The 22886-nt window shown below is 31.4% G+C and overlaps 4 protein-coding genes across 4 annotated transcripts; 2 read left to right on the top strand and 2 right to left on the bottom strand.

Annotated features, from left to right (window-relative positions):
* Positions 1–563: 563 nt before the first annotated feature.
* Positions 564–5341, top strand: LOC106660806 (microsomal glutathione S-transferase 1). Its single transcript, XM_014383752.2, has 3 exons — positions 564–797; positions 4851–4933; positions 5003–5341. The coding sequence occupies exons 1-3, from the start codon at positions 663–665 to the stop codon at positions 5247–5249; spliced, it is 465 nt and encodes a 154-aa protein (XP_014239238.1). The 5' UTR covers positions 564–662; the 3' UTR covers positions 5250–5341.
* Positions 5342–6935: 1594 nt separating this feature from the next.
* On the top strand, positions 6936–11785 carry LOC106660807 (microsomal glutathione S-transferase 1-like). Its single transcript, XM_014383753.2, has 3 exons — positions 6936–7213; positions 11350–11429; positions 11521–11785. Exons 1-3 carry the CDS (start codon positions 7082–7084, stop codon positions 11753–11755), a joined length of 447 nt encoding a protein of 148 aa, XP_014239239.1. The 5' UTR covers positions 6936–7081; the 3' UTR covers positions 11756–11785.
* Positions 11786–13859: 2074 nt separating this feature from the next.
* LOC106660942 (zinc finger protein 567-like) lies at positions 13860–15898 on the bottom strand. The gene is made up of 3 exons (XM_014384018.2): positions 15793–15898; positions 14096–15380; positions 13860–14034 (listed from the first exon to the last, which is right to left on the bottom strand). The coding sequence occupies exons 2-3, from the start codon at positions 15219–15221 to the stop codon at positions 13976–13978; spliced, it is 1185 nt and encodes a 394-aa protein (XP_014239504.1). The 5' UTR covers positions 15222–15380; positions 15793–15898; the 3' UTR covers positions 13860–13975.
* A 3177-nt stretch (positions 15899–19075) lies between these two features.
* LOC106660949 (renin receptor) lies at positions 19076–22595 on the bottom strand. Its single transcript, XM_014384025.2, has 8 exons — positions 22320–22595; positions 20915–21042; positions 20612–20857; positions 20419–20541; positions 19900–20082; positions 19774–19842; positions 19593–19716; positions 19076–19530 (listed from the first exon to the last, which is right to left on the bottom strand). The coding sequence occupies exons 1-8, from the start codon at positions 22360–22362 to the stop codon at positions 19451–19453; spliced, it is 996 nt and encodes a 331-aa protein (XP_014239511.1). The 5' UTR covers positions 22363–22595; the 3' UTR covers positions 19076–19450.
* Positions 22596–22886: the final 291 nt, after the last annotated feature.

Below are 22886 nucleotides of genomic sequence, written 5' to 3'. Positions count from 1 at the left end.
CACAGCAAGCAGCGTGAAAATTGTTTATGAACAGAATATTCTATTAAAACCTTTATTTAATATTTTTTAAACAACTCTGACGCAACGATGGTTGAAAGAATTATAATATAAAAGTGACTGCTTTAAGATAAAGTTAAAAATTATGTTTCTTCATTAAATTTAACTGAAGAGAAATAATTAGTACAGCTTTTTCAATTGATTTTTTTTATGATTAAAGAGTTAAAGAGGGATTGGATACTTTATGTGACATATACACTGCAATGCAATAAATACAAAAAAAAAAGTTGCAACGTTTTCTCATTTAAATAATTATTTTATGAATAATATATACATAACATATACAGACAGTATCGTTTTCAAAATTCGCTAAAATATCTAATAATATTTGGGACAGCGCATTTTTGAAAGATTTAGTGTTTCGCAATGAGGTCCCATTCCTGTTCTATCTGTAATTTTGGAGGGAATGGGGACCATGATTCAGCGACGGCCCAGAATGCTTTAAAACTACATCTATGATTTAACCCCTCTTTTCTGGTACGTCGCCCCACCATGCATGCCTGGCTTCTCGAGTGGCCTCGCCTTCATCAGTTCAGCCTTCAGGCTAACTTCGTTTCAGTTGGTTTGGATCCGCTTCGCTACGTCTATAACAGAAAATATTCGAAATGGAGCATTCCATCGGGAAGTCAATGTCGTTCAACAATCCCGTTTTCACCAGTTACCTCTTCTATTGCTCTCTTCTGGTGCTCAAAGTACTGATGATGGTCCCTTTGACGGCAAGGTGGCGATTTTCGAAAAAGGTGGGTGGCTTACACATTTTCAACAAACGTAAATGAATAATTCAATAATAATATTAGGATGCACAACTCGTAAGTACTGGCTGCTATTAAATTGTTTAAAAAAGAATGTGAAGAGAGAGGTTGATTCTCTTGGTTTTATTTAATCACGAAACGTTAAGCCTCTTGGACCTTTCTTACGCTCAACCTGAGTTATGGTAGTTTACATTATACGTTTATTATAATTTAGACTCCTTTGGTCTATTCAGTGTATTTTACAATTATAATTTGTAATTAAGAGAAAAAAAATTGTTTTGTTTTTACTAACGATTTCACAATATAATTTATATATTTTTTTTTTCTTTTTTCCTGTAAGTTTATAAATTCGTAGGACATAAGTATCAATAAAAAAAATAAAAAAGGTACATTGGTAGATGTTATTTATAGAGGTCAATCTTTATCTGTTTATCTAAATTACAATATGTATATGACAATTATATAACTAATATGCGAAAACAATTATTTTTTTACAGTGCATTCTTCTTCCTGAAAGTTTATTTTAATAATAAATATTTATTCATTAAATAATTTTTGTTTCGTTTTTTTAGTTTGAATTTACGCGATCTTGTTACATTTTTTTTTATCTCTGAAGGCAGCTCATTAAAAGATAATATACTTTTTATGATAAACCAATTTCTGTAAGATTTAGAGAGAGAGAGAGAGAGAGAGTAAGAGAGCGTATGTGTGTGTGATAGAGTGAGTAAGTAGGTGAGAAGAGAGAAAAAGAGCGTGTGAATGAGTGAGTGAGAAGAGAGAGAGAGAGAGTATGTGTATATGAGTAAGCAGGTGAGAGAGATTGAATGAGTGATAAGAGAGAGATTGTGTGAGAGAGTGAGATAGAGTGAGTAAACAGGTTAGAGAGAGTAGTAAATAAGGAGAGATAGAGAGAGTGTGAGTAAATAGGTGAGAGTGAGAGAGGGTGTAGAGTAAGTGGAAGAGAGTGAGTGAGAAGAGAGAGAGTGAGAGAGAGAGAGTGTGAGTGAGATAGATAGACTGAGTAAATAGGTGAGCGTGAGAGAGTGAGAATAGAGCGCGAGAGGGAGAAAGAGTGTATATATNTAGGCATGAGGGAGAGAGAGTAGTAAATAAGGAGAGATAGAGAGAGTGTGAGTAAATAGGTGAGAGTGAGAGAGGAGGGAGTAGAGTAAGTAGAAGAGAATGAGTGAGAAGAGAGAGAGGGTGAGTAAATGAGCGAGATAGATAGAGTAAGTTGATGTGTGTGAGTTTGGACAGAGGGAGTGAGTGAAAGAGAGGGACACACAGCGTACACAGCAATGTATATACTTGTTATATATAGATTTTCAAAATTTACCAAAGATCTAAAATCTTTTATTATTTAGTGTGTTTGGTGCATAACTACATAATGGTTATATAATTATTTTACTGGTTGGCAAGCATCTCATTAACATATTGTCCGTATCAAAAAATGTGGATATCTAGTCTTATCTTATGTAACGATTTATGTTGAAATTTAGTTTATCATGTGATTACAAACTTTGAATTTCATTCTAAATGTATGATGTCTATTATTTATATATTCGCTTTGGTCACTAAGGCAATATCTGTTAGAAACTTATAGTACAAAATATCAGTCGTTTTCAACCATTCACAATCATTGCTAAAGTATGTAAGAGAAAATTGTAATCATGGAACGTTTTCTGGGCGTAATGGAAAAGATATTCGAAGCACATATTCTTAAAAAAAAGTATTTTTATATTGTTTGTATTTCTTGGACAGTTATCACAGCTAAATTGTCATAAATTTATCACTTGCAAAAAACAAGAGAGATAACCGATATTGAATTAATAAATTATTTATAAAATTAGCCTTTGTAGCACAACTTGTTAGAATCTTATCTGACAAAATGGGTTCAATTCAATCATATTCGGTCGTCCATAGTCGTTTAGAATTGAAATTAAGAAAACAAAACTGGGGTTTTGTATAATTAACAAAATTGTCGAAATCATTGTTAGATAATTAAAGCGATGTATTCTGTCGAACTATTTCCCACTTTTAATGACTGCTTTTACCTTCATCCTTCATGAATTCTGCCAGTCATTCTGGCTAAATCGGTGGATTTTTACAGTGTTTATTTTCGAATGACGGACGGTTTTTCTTTTTAAATCGCATTTTAGTTGGGTTATTGGACAAAAAATTAAATCCTAAATTACAAATAACTTGGGCTTGTGGTTGTATCCTGTAGGCTAAATTCAAATTTATACTTTTCCCATCGAATTTGACCCTTTTTTATTTTCATATTAACCCCTTTCCCCATCGAATTAACCATTTTTACTTTCAAAAAATTCCAATTAACCGTTTATAACTTCAAATTAATTCTCTTTATTATACAATTGACCCATTTTAATTTAAAATTAACCCTTCCTTGCAAGCATAAAAAAATTAGATGATGTTTGAAATGTTAGTACGTAATGCAAAATTCCTGCATTTGAAAAAATTACACAAATAATTGCATATGAATGTTAATTGTAATGAAAATTTAAATTTATAAAATAAATAAAAATAAAGGATTCTTCTTTTAATTTGAGACTTTTTTAATAGAAAATATTTGAGCTCCTAAAACCCTTATGAAAATATTGATCACGACTAAAATTCAAAATTACACAAAATTAAATATAAAAATAAAGGATTCTTCTTTTAATTGGACAAGTAGTGGTCTTTAAGATCTCAATAATTTTTCAGTTTTTTCTCGGTAAAATTAACCCTTTTTAATTTCATATTAACCTTTTTTACCTTCCAATCAATTATTTTTAACTTCAAATTATCCCTTTCTTTAATTTTATATTATGTTAAAAGTTTAATTGTACTTTATTTTAATATGGTTTTCTAAGAGCTCTGTTATTTCATATTTTAAAAAAATTCTTTTTAATGTACAGATATAGCTTTTTTCCGTCAAATAAACCATTTTTAATTTCACATAAAACTTTTATTAATTTCTTTCTTTTTAACATAAAATTAACCATTTTTTAACTTCATATTAACTTTTATTTGTTTTATATTTACCATTTTTAACTTTAAATGAAGTTTTTTTAAAATTCCAAATTAACCTTTTTTCACGTAAAATTAACCCTTTTTAACTTCAAGTAACCTTTTTTATTTCAAATGAACCCTTTTAAACTTCAAATTAACCTTTTTTTTTTAAATTTCAAATTAACCCTTTTTAACATAAAATTAACCCTTTTTTAACTTCGTATTAACTTTTATTTAGTTCAAATGTACCCTTTTTAACTACAAATTAAGTGTTTTTTAATATTTCAAATTGACCCTTTTTCATGTACAATTAGCCCTTTTTAACTTCAAGTTACCCTTTTTTAATTTCAAATTAACCCTTTTTAACATAAAATAACCCTTTTTTAACTTCATATTAACTTTATTTAGTACAAATTAACCCTTTTTAACTTCATATTAACTTTTATTTAGTTCAAATTAACCCTTTTTAACTTCAAATTAAGTTTTTTTTAATATTTCAAATTAGCCCTTTTTCACGTACAATTAGCCCTTTTTAACTTCAAGTTAACCTTTTTTATTTCAAATTAACCCTTTTCAACTTCAAATTAACCTTTTATTTAAAGCATTAAAAACACTTAGGAGATGGTATGTTATATAGAAAATTGTTTAACGCTTCGCTTAACGAATCTTAGTCTGTGCTACTACGCACTAATTCTGTGCTTTATGTCGTCATATGAATTATGTTAATTATGTAAAACATAACTTCGTAACATTGTCATTTCGATGGTCTAGGTTTTTAGCAAATCTCTGTATCTTTATCTGTTTTGGTGTAGGTATTTGTGTTAATATTTTTATCTTTTTTTTTCAAAATGGCTTGTGCTGATTTGAATTACCATAATCCATATGATTTGCCTTCAAATGAGTGTAAAAATAAGGTCATAAGTCCAGTGTTGAAACTTTTCACTCGATTGAATTTCTTTCTTATTTTGTAATTTCTATTAGCTAAGGAATTCTTAATCTTAATCTTCATTGTTTTACCTTTGATTCTAGGTGTTCGCTAATCCCGAGGACACGAAACTCTCGCCGAAAAGCCAAGTAAAATTCGACGATCCTGATGTCGAGCGTGTCAGAAGGTGGGTTGTTTTGATTTAAATGATTTTTATTTCTTTTTATTAATAAGTTGAAAATTTGTTGAATTTCAGAGCCCACCTCAACGATTTGGAGAACATCCCAGTTTTCTTTGTAGCAGCTTATACGTACCTATTGACGAATCCGAACCCATGGTTGGCCATCACACTGATGAGGTCCTTCGTCCTGGCGAGATTCGCGCACACCCTCGTCTATGCGGTCGTCGTCGTGCCACAACCGGCGAGATTTCTTGCTTTTATGGTCGGCTACGGTATAACTGCTTATATGGCCGTTGTCTCTGCCCTTTCTTTTTGTAGTTAGAAAAGGTTTAAATGAAGCTTAACGACTTCTTTTACTCATTTGTTATAAATTTAGTTTTATTGCAAATTTTTAATAAATACTATAACAAAATATTGAGTTTTGTTTATTTCCTTAATATAAAGATACCCAAAAGATCCAAAATACAATATTCTAGAGGGAAACTGGACCATTCTCAACTTAATTTTAATAGCGAAAAACTAGATCTGCCATATGAAACCTTCGAGAATAAGCAGAAAAAATGACCAGTAACGATTTTAATGATGACACTATTTTAGAATTTCAATTATTGTTATTAATTTTTTTTTTGTATATTTATTTTTTTACGAGGGTACAGCAGAGGTCGTATACCCTCAGCGTGCCGGTGTTTTTGAAAAAGCCCATATGTAAATATGTCCAGCGGTCCTGCATTCGAACCCGGGACCTTTACCTTACAGTGATGAGCAACGTGTCAACGCCCAAACCGTTACGGCCCCGACGCTTTTTTTGAAATTAAAATTTTATTGAAATATTAATTTTTAGCAAAATCTTAATAAAATACCAAAAAAATATGCTCATGGTAGATTAACTTTTCAAAAACTTCATCAAGTCCGACAAAAGGGACGAACTGTCAAAATGTTTATACATTTCCAAAGGAAAGGCTTATGTCAATAATCTATTAGGTGTCTTTTTTCTGTTCAAAAAGTGAACGTTCTTGGCCATCCTATCCTCTGCGAGCTATTTTTGTCCCGGCAAGTTTGGGTGTTTCAAAGAGAAAGCTGTTCATTTTGAAAGATTTCACTTTTGGGACAATGTTGTTGGAACATTAAATTTAAACCTTAGGATTCGAAAGTTTCTGCAGGAAAGAGCAAAATTTGAATTGAAAAGATAAAAAAAAAAAAAAAAAATTAAACGAAAGTAGTTAACATTTTGTCGTTGTATTATACATGCACACATCGAAATCGCCACTTTATCTCACACACGAAAGACATATTTTTTTTCATTCCATTCAAGAAACAAGCGTGCTTCTCTCTCTCTCTCTCTCTCTCTCTCTCTCTCTCTCTCTCTCTCTCTCTCTCTCTCACTCTCACTCGCTCGCTCGCTCTTTCTATCTATCAAGGTAGCTATCTATCTATCTTTCTCTCTCTATCTGTTTTTATCTGTCTCTCTCTCTCTCTCNCTCTCTCTCTCTCTCTCTCTCTCTCTCTCTCTCTCTCTCTCTCTCTCTCTCTCTCTCTCTCTCTCTCCCCCCTCTTAATCTCTTTCTCTTTTTCGCTTTCTTTTCTCTCTCTCACTCACTACACATCCACTTTTTTATTCTTCTATGTATTTATCATCCTCTCACCCTCAAGACTTTTTTGTAAGTTTGTTCTAGCCAAAGTTCATAAACACAATTATTTACGGTACGTACTCATTTTCGTACCATATAAATTAAAATCAGTGATCAATTACAAAGGTATATCTTTTAAAATATAGGTTTTGTGAATTGAAAATTGAGAATAAGAGAAATACATATTACGTGACATGTAGAGTGTGACAAAAGTGTTTTGCGACCCCCATTTATTTTTATCTTCGTTGATAAATACAGTTGTAATAATCTAATGACTCTGTGGTGCCGACATTTTCTTCTAAGGCAATGAGAAGGCATATATGTATATTATCAGGGCCAGATCTCCTATGGTGGTGTCCCCCACCAAAATGGGCGGCTCAGTTAATTCCTATGCTGGTTTGGCGTTTTCACGCTTCAGAGTTCAGTCTTAAAGAGGGCTTACGACGTACAGTTGCTATTGCGTCGTTTTTTTTCTTTCTTTAATTTAATTTTAGCTTGTTTTGGACGGTTTGTTGGATTTGGAAAAATGGAAGACGTCGGTGACTTGATGACTTTTGACAACCCGGCTTTCATGTTTTACGTCTTCTCCTCTGCTGCCCTGGTCTTGAAGATGCTCATCCTCACCCCGCTCACGGCCAGGCAAAGATTTAAGAACAAAGTAAGCAAAATTTAATACGCTGACATCGTTCTAAAAATAAATGACACCGAGATTATTAAAATTAGGGCACATCAAAAAAATGCAATCTTGTGCAAAATAAAAATAAAAAACCCGAAAGCTGTTTATTATGCCTTCAAATGTGTCGTTAAATAAAATAATAAAAGAAGAAGAAATCATAATTTTAATTAAGCGAAAATTAAACTGAACACGTAAAATCAATTTTTTTAACAAACAAAATTTAAAAGATAAAGAAATTGATATTAATAAAATTATTATATTGGGTTGTCCGGAAAATAATGCAGGATTTTGGTATTAAACAAAAAAAAAGAAACTAGTTACTTTAAAGCAATGTTCTTTAATCAAAATAANAATGAGTAATCCTGTAAACGTAAACAGAATATTTTATATAGATTTTTTTTAATGAAAACTTAAAATCCTGCATTATTTTCCGGACAACCCAATACTATAAGAATATATTATACTATACTATAATACATTGTATATAAAATTATATATAGTATAGCTAATCAATATAGTTTATACAATTAAACCATGATTAATCAGCTTCATGGTTTTTAATTTAAAAAAATAAAAAATATTAAAAGAGGAGGGTTGAGGTCATCTAACAAAAAACTAGTTTAACAGCTTCATTAAACAATCGTACTTACATACGTACATCGTCATCATCAGGTAGAACAAACAACTTAAATAAAACAAGTTTAATATTTACTTCAGCCCTACTGTTTGAACCAGTCTTTTTAAAATTCAAGCCAAATGTTAAAATTGTTACACTGATCGTTTGCCCCCATCCTGATGGATGATATAACCAGAGAAAGCTTAAACTGGTTTTTAGTTTGACTTATTCAATATTTCACTGAGGGGTTTATTTTTAAAACGATAGACAGGCTTGTATAGGATTTTAGATACGTTCTACGAGGATTTGATTTAAATAAAACATCTCCGGATCGATAGCTTAGTTCAAGTTCACGCTTTATGGCGCGCCTAAGTAATTTTTATTATTATTAAAACAATTTAGTAGTACTTTAATCATAGTATTTAATCTGTAAATAAACGAGGAAAGCGAAATCTTACTAACAACATTAAGTGGACTTGACCCTAAGTAAGGCATTGGAGAACTTTGAATTCAACTGCTGTTCCCAACTACAGCTGGATAAACTAGTTGGATTGGACGTATATTGTAGAGGGCCTTTTCCTCCCCGACGACAAATATAGTCAAAGCTTAACTATTTTACAATATAACCATTCCGATAAAAACCTAATCAATCTCACTAACTACTTATAAAAATCAAAATACAAATCTAAAGATTGGAGTACGACGAACGAAACTCAATTAACTACTGCAAATAACATCGGTGGACAAACAGGCCGAATTTGGCCGTAGGAGGCCTTTTCCTCTTCAAAATTTATACACTGTCAATATTTAAGTATTATAAAAATAAACCATCACAATAAAAATCTGATCAATCTCACTATTTATAAAAATCAAAATACAAACCCAAAGATTGGAGTATGACGAACGAAACTCAATTAAACCACTGTTCCCAACTAAATTAAATCTGTGGATAAACAGGCCGAATTTTGCCGTAGGAGGCCTTTTCCTCTTCGAAATTTATATACTGTCCGTATTTAACTATTATAAAAATGAACCATCACGATAAAAATCTAATAAATCTATCTAAAAATCAAAAGAAAACCCAAGGAACAGAACTGTCAATTCAATTACTGTTCCCAACCAATTTGACCTCAAGGAAAACGTGCTAAGTTGTGCCAAAAGAAGAATTTTTCTTTTCCTGGCGACCAAAATGAAAAGTAAAAAAACTAAATAACTAAATTGGTATTTAAATGTTTTTACAAAATATCACTGAAAGAAAAAAGAAACTCAGGAATATTGAACCAAATATTTTTTTGTTTGTTTTTGTTTTCCTCCATGGTATCATTTTATTTACATATATTAAATGGTTTTAAAGATGGCGCAAAAATATATATTATACTAAATTTATTACTAAAAATTAACAATGTTTTAACGAGTTCACACAGTAAATTCAATTGTGCAAAACATTCTAAAATTCTATATTTTTCTGACGATGACGCCTTAATCGTTTTAAAAAAGTTAAATCTATTTATAAATTGTAGATCTTGTTTTCAATCTGAAATGTATACGATAAAAAAATAAACAGATATCTTTTAATGACATGTGTCTAAATTTAAGACAGATTCTTTGTGTGGGAGGGTTGTTAATTTTTAAATGATAATCCATTTAAAACAAGACATTTAAGAAAAAAAATTCAAAACTTTTCTACATTTTTAGACTTATAACTTGAAATAAGTTCATTTCAAAGAAATCTTACATTTATTTTAAAAACTTATTAACCAAGTACTTAACTACAATATAATCTTATATTGTATTGATGAGGACATAAAAATCGTAATATATAAGCTTGCATAAAAAATAATATATTTAAGACAAAATTTCACCCTCTTGTATACGAAATATTCTAATAAAAAAATTACAAACTAATTTTTATAAATGATTGTACATCGTTGTGAGGACAGTGGGGGATGAACCTGTGTTTGATTGCCCCAAATCCTCCTTTCTGTATGTTCTAGATGGTCGCACAGATCTTCAGAAGTTGGTCGATGTGTTAATTTGCCTTCTCTGTCTTTTAGCCTGTTAACAATACCTTCCACCTCCAACAGTAAAATCAAACTAAAGATTTAACATCCAAGTGGTCTCACCATCATTAAATATTTGATCTTAAACTAAGTAATTAGGATAATGCCAGTGCCAGGACACTAAGAGATTGAAGGTATCAAATAGGATGACAAACTAGCAAGCAGGAGCAGACCTCACACCTTTTTGGAACCAGCCAATTGGTCCCAAAGAATGCTAAAAGAAAACTGAACAAATGGATGGAGAAAGAAATGACACAGACTGGATGAATTCACCAAGTGCACAACAATCAAAGACATTCTTTAATGTCTTAACCAGGAAAACAAAGATCTCTTTCAGAAGGCAACAAATTAAAGAAAATAATAGGCCTTTATGCTGGCCATTGCTCATTTTATTACAATTAAAAAAATGGAAAAACAGACAGGAACTTGCCAATCTGCTGTAAAACCCAGACATTGGAACATGTAGAGTGCAAAGCATTTGCCCAAAAATGGTACAGCTACATTGAACAGGCTTATGTTAAGTGTGCTCAAAGGTGGCGCACTTTTTGGGGTATGACAATAAAACAGTCAACAGAAAAGAAGAAAGGGACTATAGTCAACAGTGACCCCGGGAAAAGACAAAAAATATTAATTAGAAGTAAATGAGAATTTTGAGCCAAATAATCTTTTAGGAGTAAAGCATTATTTTATTACACTGTCATCAAACTGAGAGAGAGGGGAAAGTTATCTCTTCGTCAAATTTGATATACACATGTAAATTATATTGTGTAAAACTTTTTTGAAAAATAATTTTGATTTTTAAAGGACTGGGTTACACAACTCCCGCAGATCAAATTTTACGTCTAAATCTGGTTTATTTATTTATTTTTTACTTATGTATTAAGTACACACCATTACAGTTGTTGGCAATAAAAACTGTCATGATCCATCAATATTGTCTTTCGTTTCTACAAGACAAGCGAAAACACAAAACTTTAAAAATCCAGCGCACTACCCCTTTTTGAGTTGTGACACTTTTATTGCATATATTGGCTCTTACTAATTTAAGTTAAGTTTGTTTACTCTAACGATAATGGTGGTCAATGAATGACTGTAAGGGTATTAATTTTTTTGGTAACAGACAACTTACAAACTTAACAAATGATCACAAATATCCATATAGTAAGTCTTGCTAAGATTATTTTTTACCCTTTTTTTCCAAGGAGTATTGAATAAAAAATGATAGAAAATGATCCAGTGTTCGTAATTCAAAAATGCACATAGTTAGTTCCTTCTAGCAGCTAAGAGTCCACCTGCAGTTGTTTCTTTTTTCCTGTAGCATCACACATCCGAATAATTAAAACAAACTAAATAATCCAGTTTTTTTAATATTTTGACTTGTGTCACTTTTCTTGTGGGTGTGCGATATGTTTTAATATTGACATAAATCTACTTTTCATCAGGTTTTTCTATCTCCGGAGGACACTTCCCTGCTCAAAGGTTCGAAAGTGGATGTGCACCCTGATGTGGAAAGAGTAAGAAGGTGAGGGAGGATACCATATCATCAATATTTTATAATTATTTAATTGATATTTAATATTATTTAAACAATTAACCACGTTATTTTGTAACAGGGCACATAGGAATGATTTGGAAAATGTGGTTTTTTTCCTTTCTATGGCTTTTTGCTATATTTTAACCAACCCAACCAAGTGGGTTGCCATCTTGGTACTAGCGGCTTTCACCGTCGCCAGATTCCTGCACACCTTCTTCTACCTGACTGCAAAGACAGCGAGAATGTACGCTTTCGCTGTCGGATATTTAGTGTTGGTTTACATGGCTGGCACTACTGTTATGCATTTTAGTTGAAATATAAAAATTTATTTTTTCTACGTCTAATTTTATCATTTATTTAAAAAAATCCTTTTTTTTAATCAGTTGATTAAGTGGTCAGTTTTATTAATATAAAACAATGGTATTTACTACATGCATGTATTTCTGGTACCTATACTTTTTTCTTTCAACTTTATACATTTATATTAAATTTTTACAGATAATGTTCACTAAATCAAATAAAATCTAGCAACCATAGAGGCAGAAAAATTAAAGCTAAAATTACAATTTTATGCCAACAATAAAGAAAATAAGTAAATATTTGTTTACATTATACATAAATCGACAGGTGGCCCTCAGAGGAACTAAATCGAAGAAGGATCATACTTACCAGACTAAGAATAATAGGCCATACTAGGTTTACACAGGGACACTTATTTTTAGGAGAAAGGTTGATTAATATGTCCCAGTTAAATGAAGGGGAGGGTCATTCCTTGGTTCGATATAGAGAGAGTGCAGGAATGCCAACACCAATGAAAACTGAATATTAGAATGGTGATATTTGTCTCTCTCATCATAATTTTTGGAGGAAACAGGGTTTTCTTATTGTACACGCATTTATATTACATGGTAGATATTTTGTTTTGGGTTTATTGAATGTATTTATTAGAGTGAATGTATAGTGTGTGTTGAGGGTTAAAAGTACATATATTCATTGGGTAAAATGCAAATTGTAATTACAATAGGAACAGGTTAATAAATAATATTAAAACAGGTATAAAAAAAACGTCAGGACATGACCAACACGATCTGGCCCTTTGACACCAAAAAAAAAAAATAAAGAACATCATTAAAAGAAAGTGGTAGTGTCGATGGGCTGGATCAGCAGAAAAGCTCTCATGTATCAAGAGCACTGATCTGCTCATGATTTAACTCTTGACACAGGGACACTTACTTTAGGACCAAAGCCCGGGTATATCAGGCATGTAGAGAAAGGATGCTCGATGAGTCCCACTTAATTGAAGGATGTCATTTCTTGGCTCCATATAGAAAATGTATAGGAATGACACCCGATAAGAGAACTGTGTTGAGCTTGAGCATGGTAATGAGTCTCTCAGTCCCACGGTTGTTTTATTGTATAAAGTACTGATACTTTTATGACCCCTAGTATATTAAGAGTGAATGTATTTATCAGCACGAATGTGCCATGAGAGAGGGCCTATGGATGAATATTGAGTACTACAACACCCAACTTTATTGAATGGTACGTAAAGAGGAAAAAATGCTTTAAGAATGAATGAGTGTGTCTAAAAACAGCATGTATTAAAGGCAGAAGTGACCTAGATGTTGACAACCCCTGTAGCCTAACTTCAGCGATAGGATGGAAAGACCAAGGTCTTACCCTGGTATGCCAATACACCAAAATGGGTGCCTTGAGAAGACAAACTTAGTTCTATACAGGTGAATGTTCTGTACAACTGTATGTATATGTGCAGAATTGAGCTTATAAATCATTCAAATTATTCATAATACATTCATAGCAGATATCATCTAAATGTATAAAATGAGATTATTGTTTTAAAAAATTATCAAAGATAAAATTGTCCCTGTGTAGCAAGTTTAAATAATATTTTTTTAATCAATGATCTATTGACTTGTGAGTTTTTTTTTTAAGATAAGAAATTAAAGATAAGCAAATATAAATAAAAACGTTTTTTTATAAAAAATTTTATTAAGTATTATGGAAATAACCTATTTGATGTGACATAATACAATTATTTAAAACCTTAAGCTGAGTTGATACATTTGAATGCACCTGGTCCCAAATTTTTGCATTGCTCATTTAAAAAAAACTAGCAAAAATGCAGAACATATTTAAAAAAAGGTTAACTTAATGTATTTCAAAGCTAACTGCATTTTTTAAACAATTAATTTTATTAATGATATATCAATTCATGATAAGTATTACTAATGTGCCAACTTGGCTTTAAGGCTCTATTTAATGATTTAAAAATAAAATTAAATACTAGCAATACAAATTTTAAAAACACATATAAATTAAAAAGTAAATAGAGAATTTTAAACTATTCCTATATACGTAACTATATACAAATTCCTAACTTTATTTTCAATTGATTTCAATTTAATTAAAATTTAATATGATCAGTCTCAACAATAATTATAGGATCTGGGTTAAAGTTTCCATTGACAATTATCATTGTATCAGGTTTAGTCTTGAAACTTACTGCGCAAATTTCACCAAGAACTTGCTTCTGTTATTTCTTCCAAAACTTGAATTTGGAACTGAGAGCAAGCTAAAACGAGGAAAACAAAATTAAACAGATAAATAGATTAATTTTAAGTTTGTTTTTTTACCTTTGTCTTCCAGAGGATATTTATCACCAACATGTTCTGTAACAGTATTAACAGTGTTGTCTGGAATATCTGGCAACTTTTGTGAATTTATAAAATTTAACTCTTTGTTATGAGTTGTTCTATGTCTTTTCATATCCGACCTGACCCTAAAAGATTTTCCACAGACGTCACAGCTGTAAGGTTTTTCACCAGTGTGGATCCTACGGTGATTCAGTAAGTACGAGGATGCTCTGAAAGATTTATTACAAAATTCGCAAATGTAATTTCTCTCTCCGGTGTGTATGCGACAGTGAATGATCAGAGAGTATTTCCTTGCAAAGTTTTTGCCGCAGAACTCGCATTGATACTGTTTCGAATCTGAATGCAGTGATGTCATATGGTATTTGAGGTCTCCCCATTGCCTAAACCTTCGTCCGCATACTTCACATTTGTATGGCTTATCGCCGGAATGCATCCTCATGTGAACTTTCAAAGTGTTGGCCGTGTAGAAACCCTTGCCGCATACTTCACACTGATGCGGTCTCTTTCCCGTGTGAGATCTTATGTGGTACATCAAAGAGTTTCGGTGGAGGAACATTCTCGGGCAATGTGGACACTGGGTGAGCTTTTTACGCCTTTTTCCCGTCCCAGGCTCATCGAATTCATCATTATCTAGATAAGTAGTTTTTAAAACTAACGGAGCGTTTTCGTTAGGCGGAGGTGTCGAGATCTGCAACGGGTCAGTCGTAGGATATTCCCAATTTTTAAATTTATCTTCTATCCTCTCTTCGGGGCTTTCCGTCTGGATATTTACTACATGTCTAATTCCTTCCATCATGTCTTCGGGCTCGCTGAATTCTTCCACTTGCTGGTGCTCCTGGGCAAAATGCGCCTCAAAGGTTTTCTGCTTGTGATACAATTTGCCGCAAAGGCCACAGGTGATGTTTGCATCTTCGACTTCCTCATTGCTGTCTTTGAACGTAAAAGTTTGAGGAAGCAGGGAGTCTTCGTAGTTGATTATGGAACCCTCGAGCTCCCCATTAGGCATCAATAAGACATTTGACGTCCCCTCATAATGCAGTTTTAAATGCTCAAAAAACTTTATCTGATTGCAACATTCAACAGAGCAAATTTCACACGTAAACATGATATATTCGTTTTTAAAACTTTATATCAGATATTTTTAATGCTTCTGTCAATAGGGTCCATTTCAAAGAATATTCTCGCCTTTAAAAACGGTCTCCATTTCCCTCTAAATGGAAAATGGAAATGAAAGGCGTTTTTTTTTTTCTTATACTTCCATCTCCTAAAAATGAATAAGAAATTTATTAAAAATAAATTATTTTTCTTATTTTCATATATTTGACACAAATAAGTTCATTTCTTTCTCAAAAAAGCGTTAACATGTAAGTTACTGGTGATTTGAAACAAAGGATTGACTTTTATATTGTCCACAAATCTGAATTGGTTTGTGAACGGGACGATTTACAAAGAGGGAACAACGTTGAAATCGTCGGAAGGCTAATTAAATCTTGAAAATATGTAAAATAATCCAATAAGAAACGCATTAGAGAATTACGGCTGTTATGAAATTACCAATTATCAAGGGTCGATGGGTAAAACTGTTAATTGTTAATACAAAGAAAAAACCGTCATTTTTCCACGTTTCTAAATTTAAATGACGAGAGAAAACCTTTAAGTGAAATACAAAGAAATACCTTGTTTCTAAAGTCTAAAGTCAGCTTAGTCAAAGAAATATCAACTTTCCTTGACTGTTGTCAACATCAGTTGTTAAGGTTAAGCATGAAGTCGATCCTTAAGTGAAGGCAAGTTGGACAAATCGATTTCACTCACATTGTGCAACAAGTTATTTTAATTTACAAAAAAAAAGTTATTTAATAAAGAAATTAAAATAATAAAAGCATAATTTACTACAATAGAAAAGTTTTGAACTTATAAATTTTACAGGGATATGGCAAACATACATGTTACAATTATTTTATTTTTTTATTACAAAGAAAGTTTTAGAAGCTTAATAACATAGAAAAAACAAGATAAACACAAAATAGAATTAAAATATAGGTATAAGAACACACAAATACAAGTGGATATAAAAATATATAATTATGACATATAAGCATTACATGTTACAATTATTTTATTTATGTATTACAAAGAAAGTTTTAGAAGCTTAATAACATAGAAAAACAAGATAAACATAAAATAGAATTAAAATATAGGTAATTAGTAAATATACAAAAACACACAAATACAAGTGGATATAACTGTGACAAGATAAAATTTCGAAGTGGAGAATTTAAAGTTTTTTTTTGTACTTATATCAATGAAAAAAATCTATGAATAATGGAATTGGTTTACCTCTGAATAGGCTTAGAAGTCTAATAAAACAGAAAAACAAGGAAAACACAAAATAAAATTAAAATGTAGGTAATTAATAAATATATAAGTACACACAAATACATGTGGATATAAAAATATATAACTATGACAAGGTAAAATTTCTAAATGGAGAATTTAAAGTTTTTTATTTTTGTACTTATATCAATGAAAAAATCTATGAACAATTAATTCACTACTTTCGTGGTCCGCTTGACCAATTAATACATGATAATTAATTAAGAACAATGGAATTGGCTTTTCTCAGAACAGGCCTAAAAGCCTAATAACACAGAAAAACAAGGAAAACACAAAATAAAATTAAAATATAAGTAATAAATAAAAAAATACGACAAAACAAAATTAAATTAAAATAGAAGTAATAAATATATAATAACACAAAAGTATAAGTGGATATAAAAAATATACCTATGACAAAATAAAATTTCAAAGTGGAATTTAAAGTTTTTTTAAAGGTTTGTACTTATATCAATGAAAAGATCTATGAACAATGGAATTGGCTTATCTCTGAATAGGCTTAGAAGTCTAATAACACTGAGAAACAAGGAAAACCCAAAATAAAAGTAAAATATAAGTAATTAGTAAACATATAAGAACATACAAATATAAAAATATATAACTATGACAAGATAAAATTTCGAAATGGAATTTAAAGGGTTTTTATTTTTGTACTCTTATCATGAAAATTTCTTTTTCTGCACTCGGTTGGTTGGAGAATGAAAACTGTAATAATACCAACTTAGACTACGTTGAAAGTTTGAGGATTTCTGGTATTATGAGATGGAATGTTAAAGTTAATTAATTTGAGGAATTCTGGACAGTTTAATTGTTTATTTAATAATTTATGGACAATTTTTTTTTTTTAGTTTTTAAGGTTTCAGGTTTGCCTATATTCAATGCATTTAGAATTTTAAGAATAATTTACAGCACAATTACCCAATGGACATTTCTGAGAAAACTATGCTGAAAGCGTTCAAGAGAATCTTTTAGATATTGATGTGGTGACCAAACTACTGAAGACAATGATGGGCCTGACTGAAGAAATATATAACACTAATACATAATAATACAACATAAATACACATAATTGACAAATTTTTTTCCTTGTACAACAGGGAGTACCTTATCTATTTCTTTTATTATATTATCTTTTCTTTTTTAAATAATTATTCGAGCTCTCGCAACAGTTTATATTTTCTATTAATCCATGGTGGATACAGCATTCACATCGCTCATGAACTCGATGCCTGCTGGCGAGGACAATGACTATATTTTTAAACCAAAAGATAAATGGCAACAACTTAATCATAAATAGAGATGGGATTGCTATGCAGTTGCATATGTTGTTTGCCACCACATACGGCTGAGGAAATCAATTATCTATCCGAATCATGTATCTAGGAAGCTGTAGTTTAAATTATATAAAGTATATTTCTCATATTTGATGAATATCACAAAAAATTGCGTATTTGAACAATATCGCATATTTGAAGGAGTTTTATGTAAAATCGCATTTATCGTGCAAAATATTTTTAAATGTTATATTGGTTTTCACGGGAAACAAAAAAAATCTGTAAAAAAATAAGTTGATGAAAAGTTGGTTTAATTAGAAGAAATCTGAAACAGGCTGCAACGACAGGAAGAGAAGATTCTAGAAATTCCGATAGAAGAATATAGAACTTCTTTGGTCTTATTTCAATATTCAATATTCTCACAAATTTTAAGTGACTGAAGGCACGATTTCATGGAAGACAATTTAGAGAAGTACTTGTTTAGTAACATAAATTATACTCAATTAGTAAAAAATATATAATTTAATTATGAAAGTGAAAAAATATTTTTGTTAAATGTAAATAAACTCTAAGGGGCATTGGTGGCCACAACGGTTTAGGCGTTGACACTGTGCTCATCACTGTAAAAGTCCTGGGCTTGAATCCAGCGGCCCGAGGATTCAAATAACCTTGTAGTTGAAATACCTTCGTTAAAAAAAACACATCAAGCTTAATGCTATTTCAAACCTAATTAATTGAATTTATCCAAAAATGGTAATCTATTAAATGAAGTACTTCAAGAAAAGCAAAACCATGCTCAATATTTTTACCGAATTGGCTAAAAATATGTGATTATGATCCAAGAAGAAACAACAGAACAAAACTTTAAGCAACTTTGATCCTTTTAAGCTGTGCAAATTTATGCAAGCTCTGGAACGTTTGACTCCTTTTGAGTAATTTAAAGAACAGAGGAGAGAAAAAGAAACACTCGTCATAAACAGCAATGTTGGAAGATTCTTGAGGCAACCAGGGCCCAGTAATGGATTGTAGCATTAGGAATAATGAATATAATATATGATTTAATTGAGAGAATTATTTTTCCTGAAGTTGATGTTATACCTACACGTAGGCAGTGTATGTACGATATGACAGGCTGGTCACTGAAGATGGCGAAAAATTGAAATCCGTGTGACAGACCTCACTATAGGTTTATCCACAGACTCCATAAAGAAATCTCACAATGTTTTTAAATCTACATAATAATTGTTAACCTTTATTTTTTTTAATTAGGAAGCGGTAAAAAATTACAATCGACAACAAAATTTCTTTTTATTTATTTTTACAGAAAATTTACATGTGACTACATTAAGTGTTTATTTACACCGCTAGAAATAAAATTTCAATTACAGTAAATTCAACATGAAATGGGGTATTAAATAACATATGTTCAATTTGCACAAATAACTCCCAACAGGCTAGCTGTTTTAACTTGAAAACCTTTAGGAACTAAAAATACTTTTTAAGTACTTAAATATATGATATTGTTCTGATCTAGCAAATAGACAAGGTTTCATCAATCCTGGAATAATAATATATGGAATGTAATTTTTTAAAAATATTTTTACAATTTTCACACTGCTATCTGCTTAACAAATTAACAATATGGATGATAAAATTCAATAAAGAATTAATTGTCCTTTTTCATCCTGTTGCTTGTCATTCTGTATATAATAGAATCTCGTCCTGGATCCATATTAGCAATACCCACTGTAAATTATAAAAAAAAATTTTAAAGCATTTTAAACACAAAAACCTTATTGTTTTCTTACTTGAAACTCCTAGCAGGACCATGGTAAAGGAGATGCCAAACCAAAGGAAAATATTAAAAATGACCGGGTAATTCTCATCTACGCCATCGTTGTTAGTAGCTTCGACGGTGTCAGTTTCAGCCTCCTAAAAAAATTAGTTTTATACTTTGACCATTTATCGAGAAAAAATTATAATAATAACCTTTCCGTCAGCCTGTCTCCTGTATCTTCTGGTGTGTACGGCGTCACTAGAAATTACAGCAAAAACCACCTGAAAAAATATTAATTAATTAAAAGTGCACAAAAAGGATAACAGGATTCGCCGTACTTTATCGTTGTAAGCGGTGTTGAAAACTTCAGATAAAAGTAGCACTGATGAAGAAAGCACTCTTTTAGCCTCCTCAACTTCTTTGCTATGAAGTCCGTACGTATCAATAAGGGTATGAAGTCCAGGTACAGTAATCCAATGAACATCTGGTATTCCATCGTTGGATAAACCTTTATCTGCAATCTTACAAGAAAGGATAAAATGCAGATTAGAATATTTACCTATTCAATTTTTTTTTTTTTTTAATATAAATTTAAAGTAAAGTAAATTAATTCCTTTCATACTGGACGGCTTAATGGTCAACCCATTGGGTGTTGTGGACAAGGGGTAAAACCACTTTACAATATTATCTCAATGTTGTACACAATTAAAAATCCATGGGCTATGCCGGGATTCAAACCCAGGACTGCTAGTTTTGCAAATACGAGTTGGCGCCCTAACCACTAGGCCACCTCTTGTATAAATGAATATATCTCAAGTTAAATTTTATATTAAAAAATTTTTATGAGAAATGCTTACTTTATTAGTGATAGCATCCAACATGTTAATTTGATCAATAAATGCTTTGTCTTCAGGCCTGGACATTTTAAGGTTTTCAACAGATGGTGAATCCCTCTGCATCAGTTCACCATAAGCGTCAGCCTAAAATTTTTCCATTAGTCATTAATCGATTTAAACTAATGAGATGATTTAGTATTTATCAATGTCTTACAGCGTCATTAGGTTTGTCCAAAGAAACATGGATTGTGGTCACATTGTCCACGGCAGCTGCTGGGAAACGGTCGGAGAATCTCCAAAAGAGAGACCTCCTTGTGCCGTCAATCGCTTCATCAGTGTCTAACGGGTACGTCCTCCCCTGAACAGAATCCAATGATGCAACACCCGGTACGGACACGACGGCCACAGCATCGGCGAAGTTGAACGGATTTTTTATTACAAGTCCGGACCATCTAGGGCTCTGTAAAATTTTTTAAAATCAGTGTGATATAAGTCAATAAATTAATATTCTCCTTACCTCGGGAATAGAAAAGCCTAGAGTAGCAGAGAGTACGTTTTTAACATTGCTAAGCGAAAGCTGTTCCTGGCCTAGGAAAACTAGCGATTCAGGATTCTGTAAAATCGACAACTCCCCATTTGCAATAACTGTAAAAACAGAAATAAGAAAATGTTTTAATGTATATCATGAAGGTTGTTTTTACAGTTAATAATTCATATTTCCAGCTTTGTGTCTAAAAGTTTTTTTTTACAACGAGGGTGACCATTTGTAAGTATACAATGAACACAGGACTTTTACCTTATCAGTCACTGTCTCATCGCCAAAAAATCGGCCACCGATCAAGAAGTTTGAACTTCAAATTAGAGCCTATGAGCTGGTAGCTTGAAAAAATTGCTGAGCAAAATATTTTAATGTGTAGAGATTAGTGACCGTTAATCGATAGTTATTCAGATATGGTGAGATGCGGTCGGGTGTGATGTAGGTTTCAGAAAAACATTTTCTTTATCGTGCCAACGTTTTGATCTTTTATTGAGATCATCTTCAGGGCCTGGGATTTACAGACAATGTTTACATTTAACAATTACATTTAGGATGTGGAAAAGTGAATTTATACAATTGAGTGAGTAGAAATACTTTGTTTGAATATAAAATATATTTTGCATTGTATAAATTCACTTTTCCACATCCTAAATGTAATTGTTAAATGTAAACATTGTTTGTAAATCCCAGGCCCTGAAGATGATCTCAATAAAAGATCGAAATGTTGGCACGATAAAGAAAATGTTTTTCTGAAACCTACATCACACCTGACCGCATCTCACGATATCTGAATAAAAATATTTTAAGTTAAAACTTTTGACAAATAGTAAACTTGTCCAGCAACTAAAGGTCATGCTAGTTTTGCGGGCTACCCGAGGTGACCTTTATTTCACTTAACTAACTTGGTTCAACGAACCTCTGATTGAGACACCAGATGTTCTATCAAACTGTGGTGAACATGTGCCATTCACAATGTACCTTATTTGAGGCAGAACGAGGCATCACCTCAGCGAATTTAAAGCACCTCAGACTGCTAATACATGAACTATTATGTTTTAATCCATCAAAGAAAAGTGAACATGCTATGTGATCGATAATTTACTGCTTTTATTATAAAGCAGCTGTCTTATACTGCCTCGGGTAGTGTGAAGCAATAAACCCTTTGCAAAAAGCAAAAAAGACAATAAACTAATTATTAAATCCTGTTTATTGTGTTAAAAATATAAAAATTGTACAGTAATTATTGTTAAATTGAAAATAATGACCTCAAGGAAAACAGGGTGTGTCTCCTTATACCTGCAAAACATAACTTAATACAAAAAACTAACTACTTATAACAACACGAAAATGTCAAAAGTTTTGAAATATCAATATTAAAACTTACCAGACACTAATAAACAGCTAAAACTCAATGCGACCCCCAACATTTTAAAAGAAATCAATACTGCTTACACTTCAGATATGGCTTTTATTTTATGTACTAAGCTTTATGCCTGCCTTGCATAACAAGTCGGGCGTTTGCAATATTGAAAATTGTCAAAACCGACTACAGTAAGTTCAAAGGAGTTTATAATTTATGAAAAGAGTTAGAACTTATAACTTGAACTAAGATGAAAGTTAGTTGAAGGGGGCGTGGTGCCGTCGGCCTTCGCAACTCTGTTGCCAGCTGTTAGATTTTCAGTGATACCTTGACATCTTCTTTTGGTGAACTGTCTGTTCCCAACTTCATTCGGTTTTTTACGTTTGTAAAATATTCCATTGTTTAATTCATGATTTTGAATTAATTTGAAATAAAACGTTCCAAAAAAGTTTTTGATTAATTGTTTAAACAAGTTTTTATTTACAATCTCTTATACAATAAATCCTTTATTTACTTGCCACATATTTAAATTGCTTTTTGTACATTTAAATCCTTGATTGACAGTAAAATTTTCAATTTTTTCAAATAACT

The sequence above is a fragment of the Cimex lectularius genome, unplaced genomic scaffold (assembly GCF_000648675.2).
Source record: "Cimex lectularius strain Harlan isolate CLEC.00 unplaced genomic scaffold, Clec_2.1 scaffold269, whole genome shotgun sequence".
NCBI classification, from domain to species: Eukaryota; Metazoa; Arthropoda; class Insecta; order Hemiptera; family Cimicidae; genus Cimex; species Cimex lectularius.
Note: the sequence above shows the minus strand (reverse complement) of the source record. Positions and strands in the feature narration are given on the sequence as shown.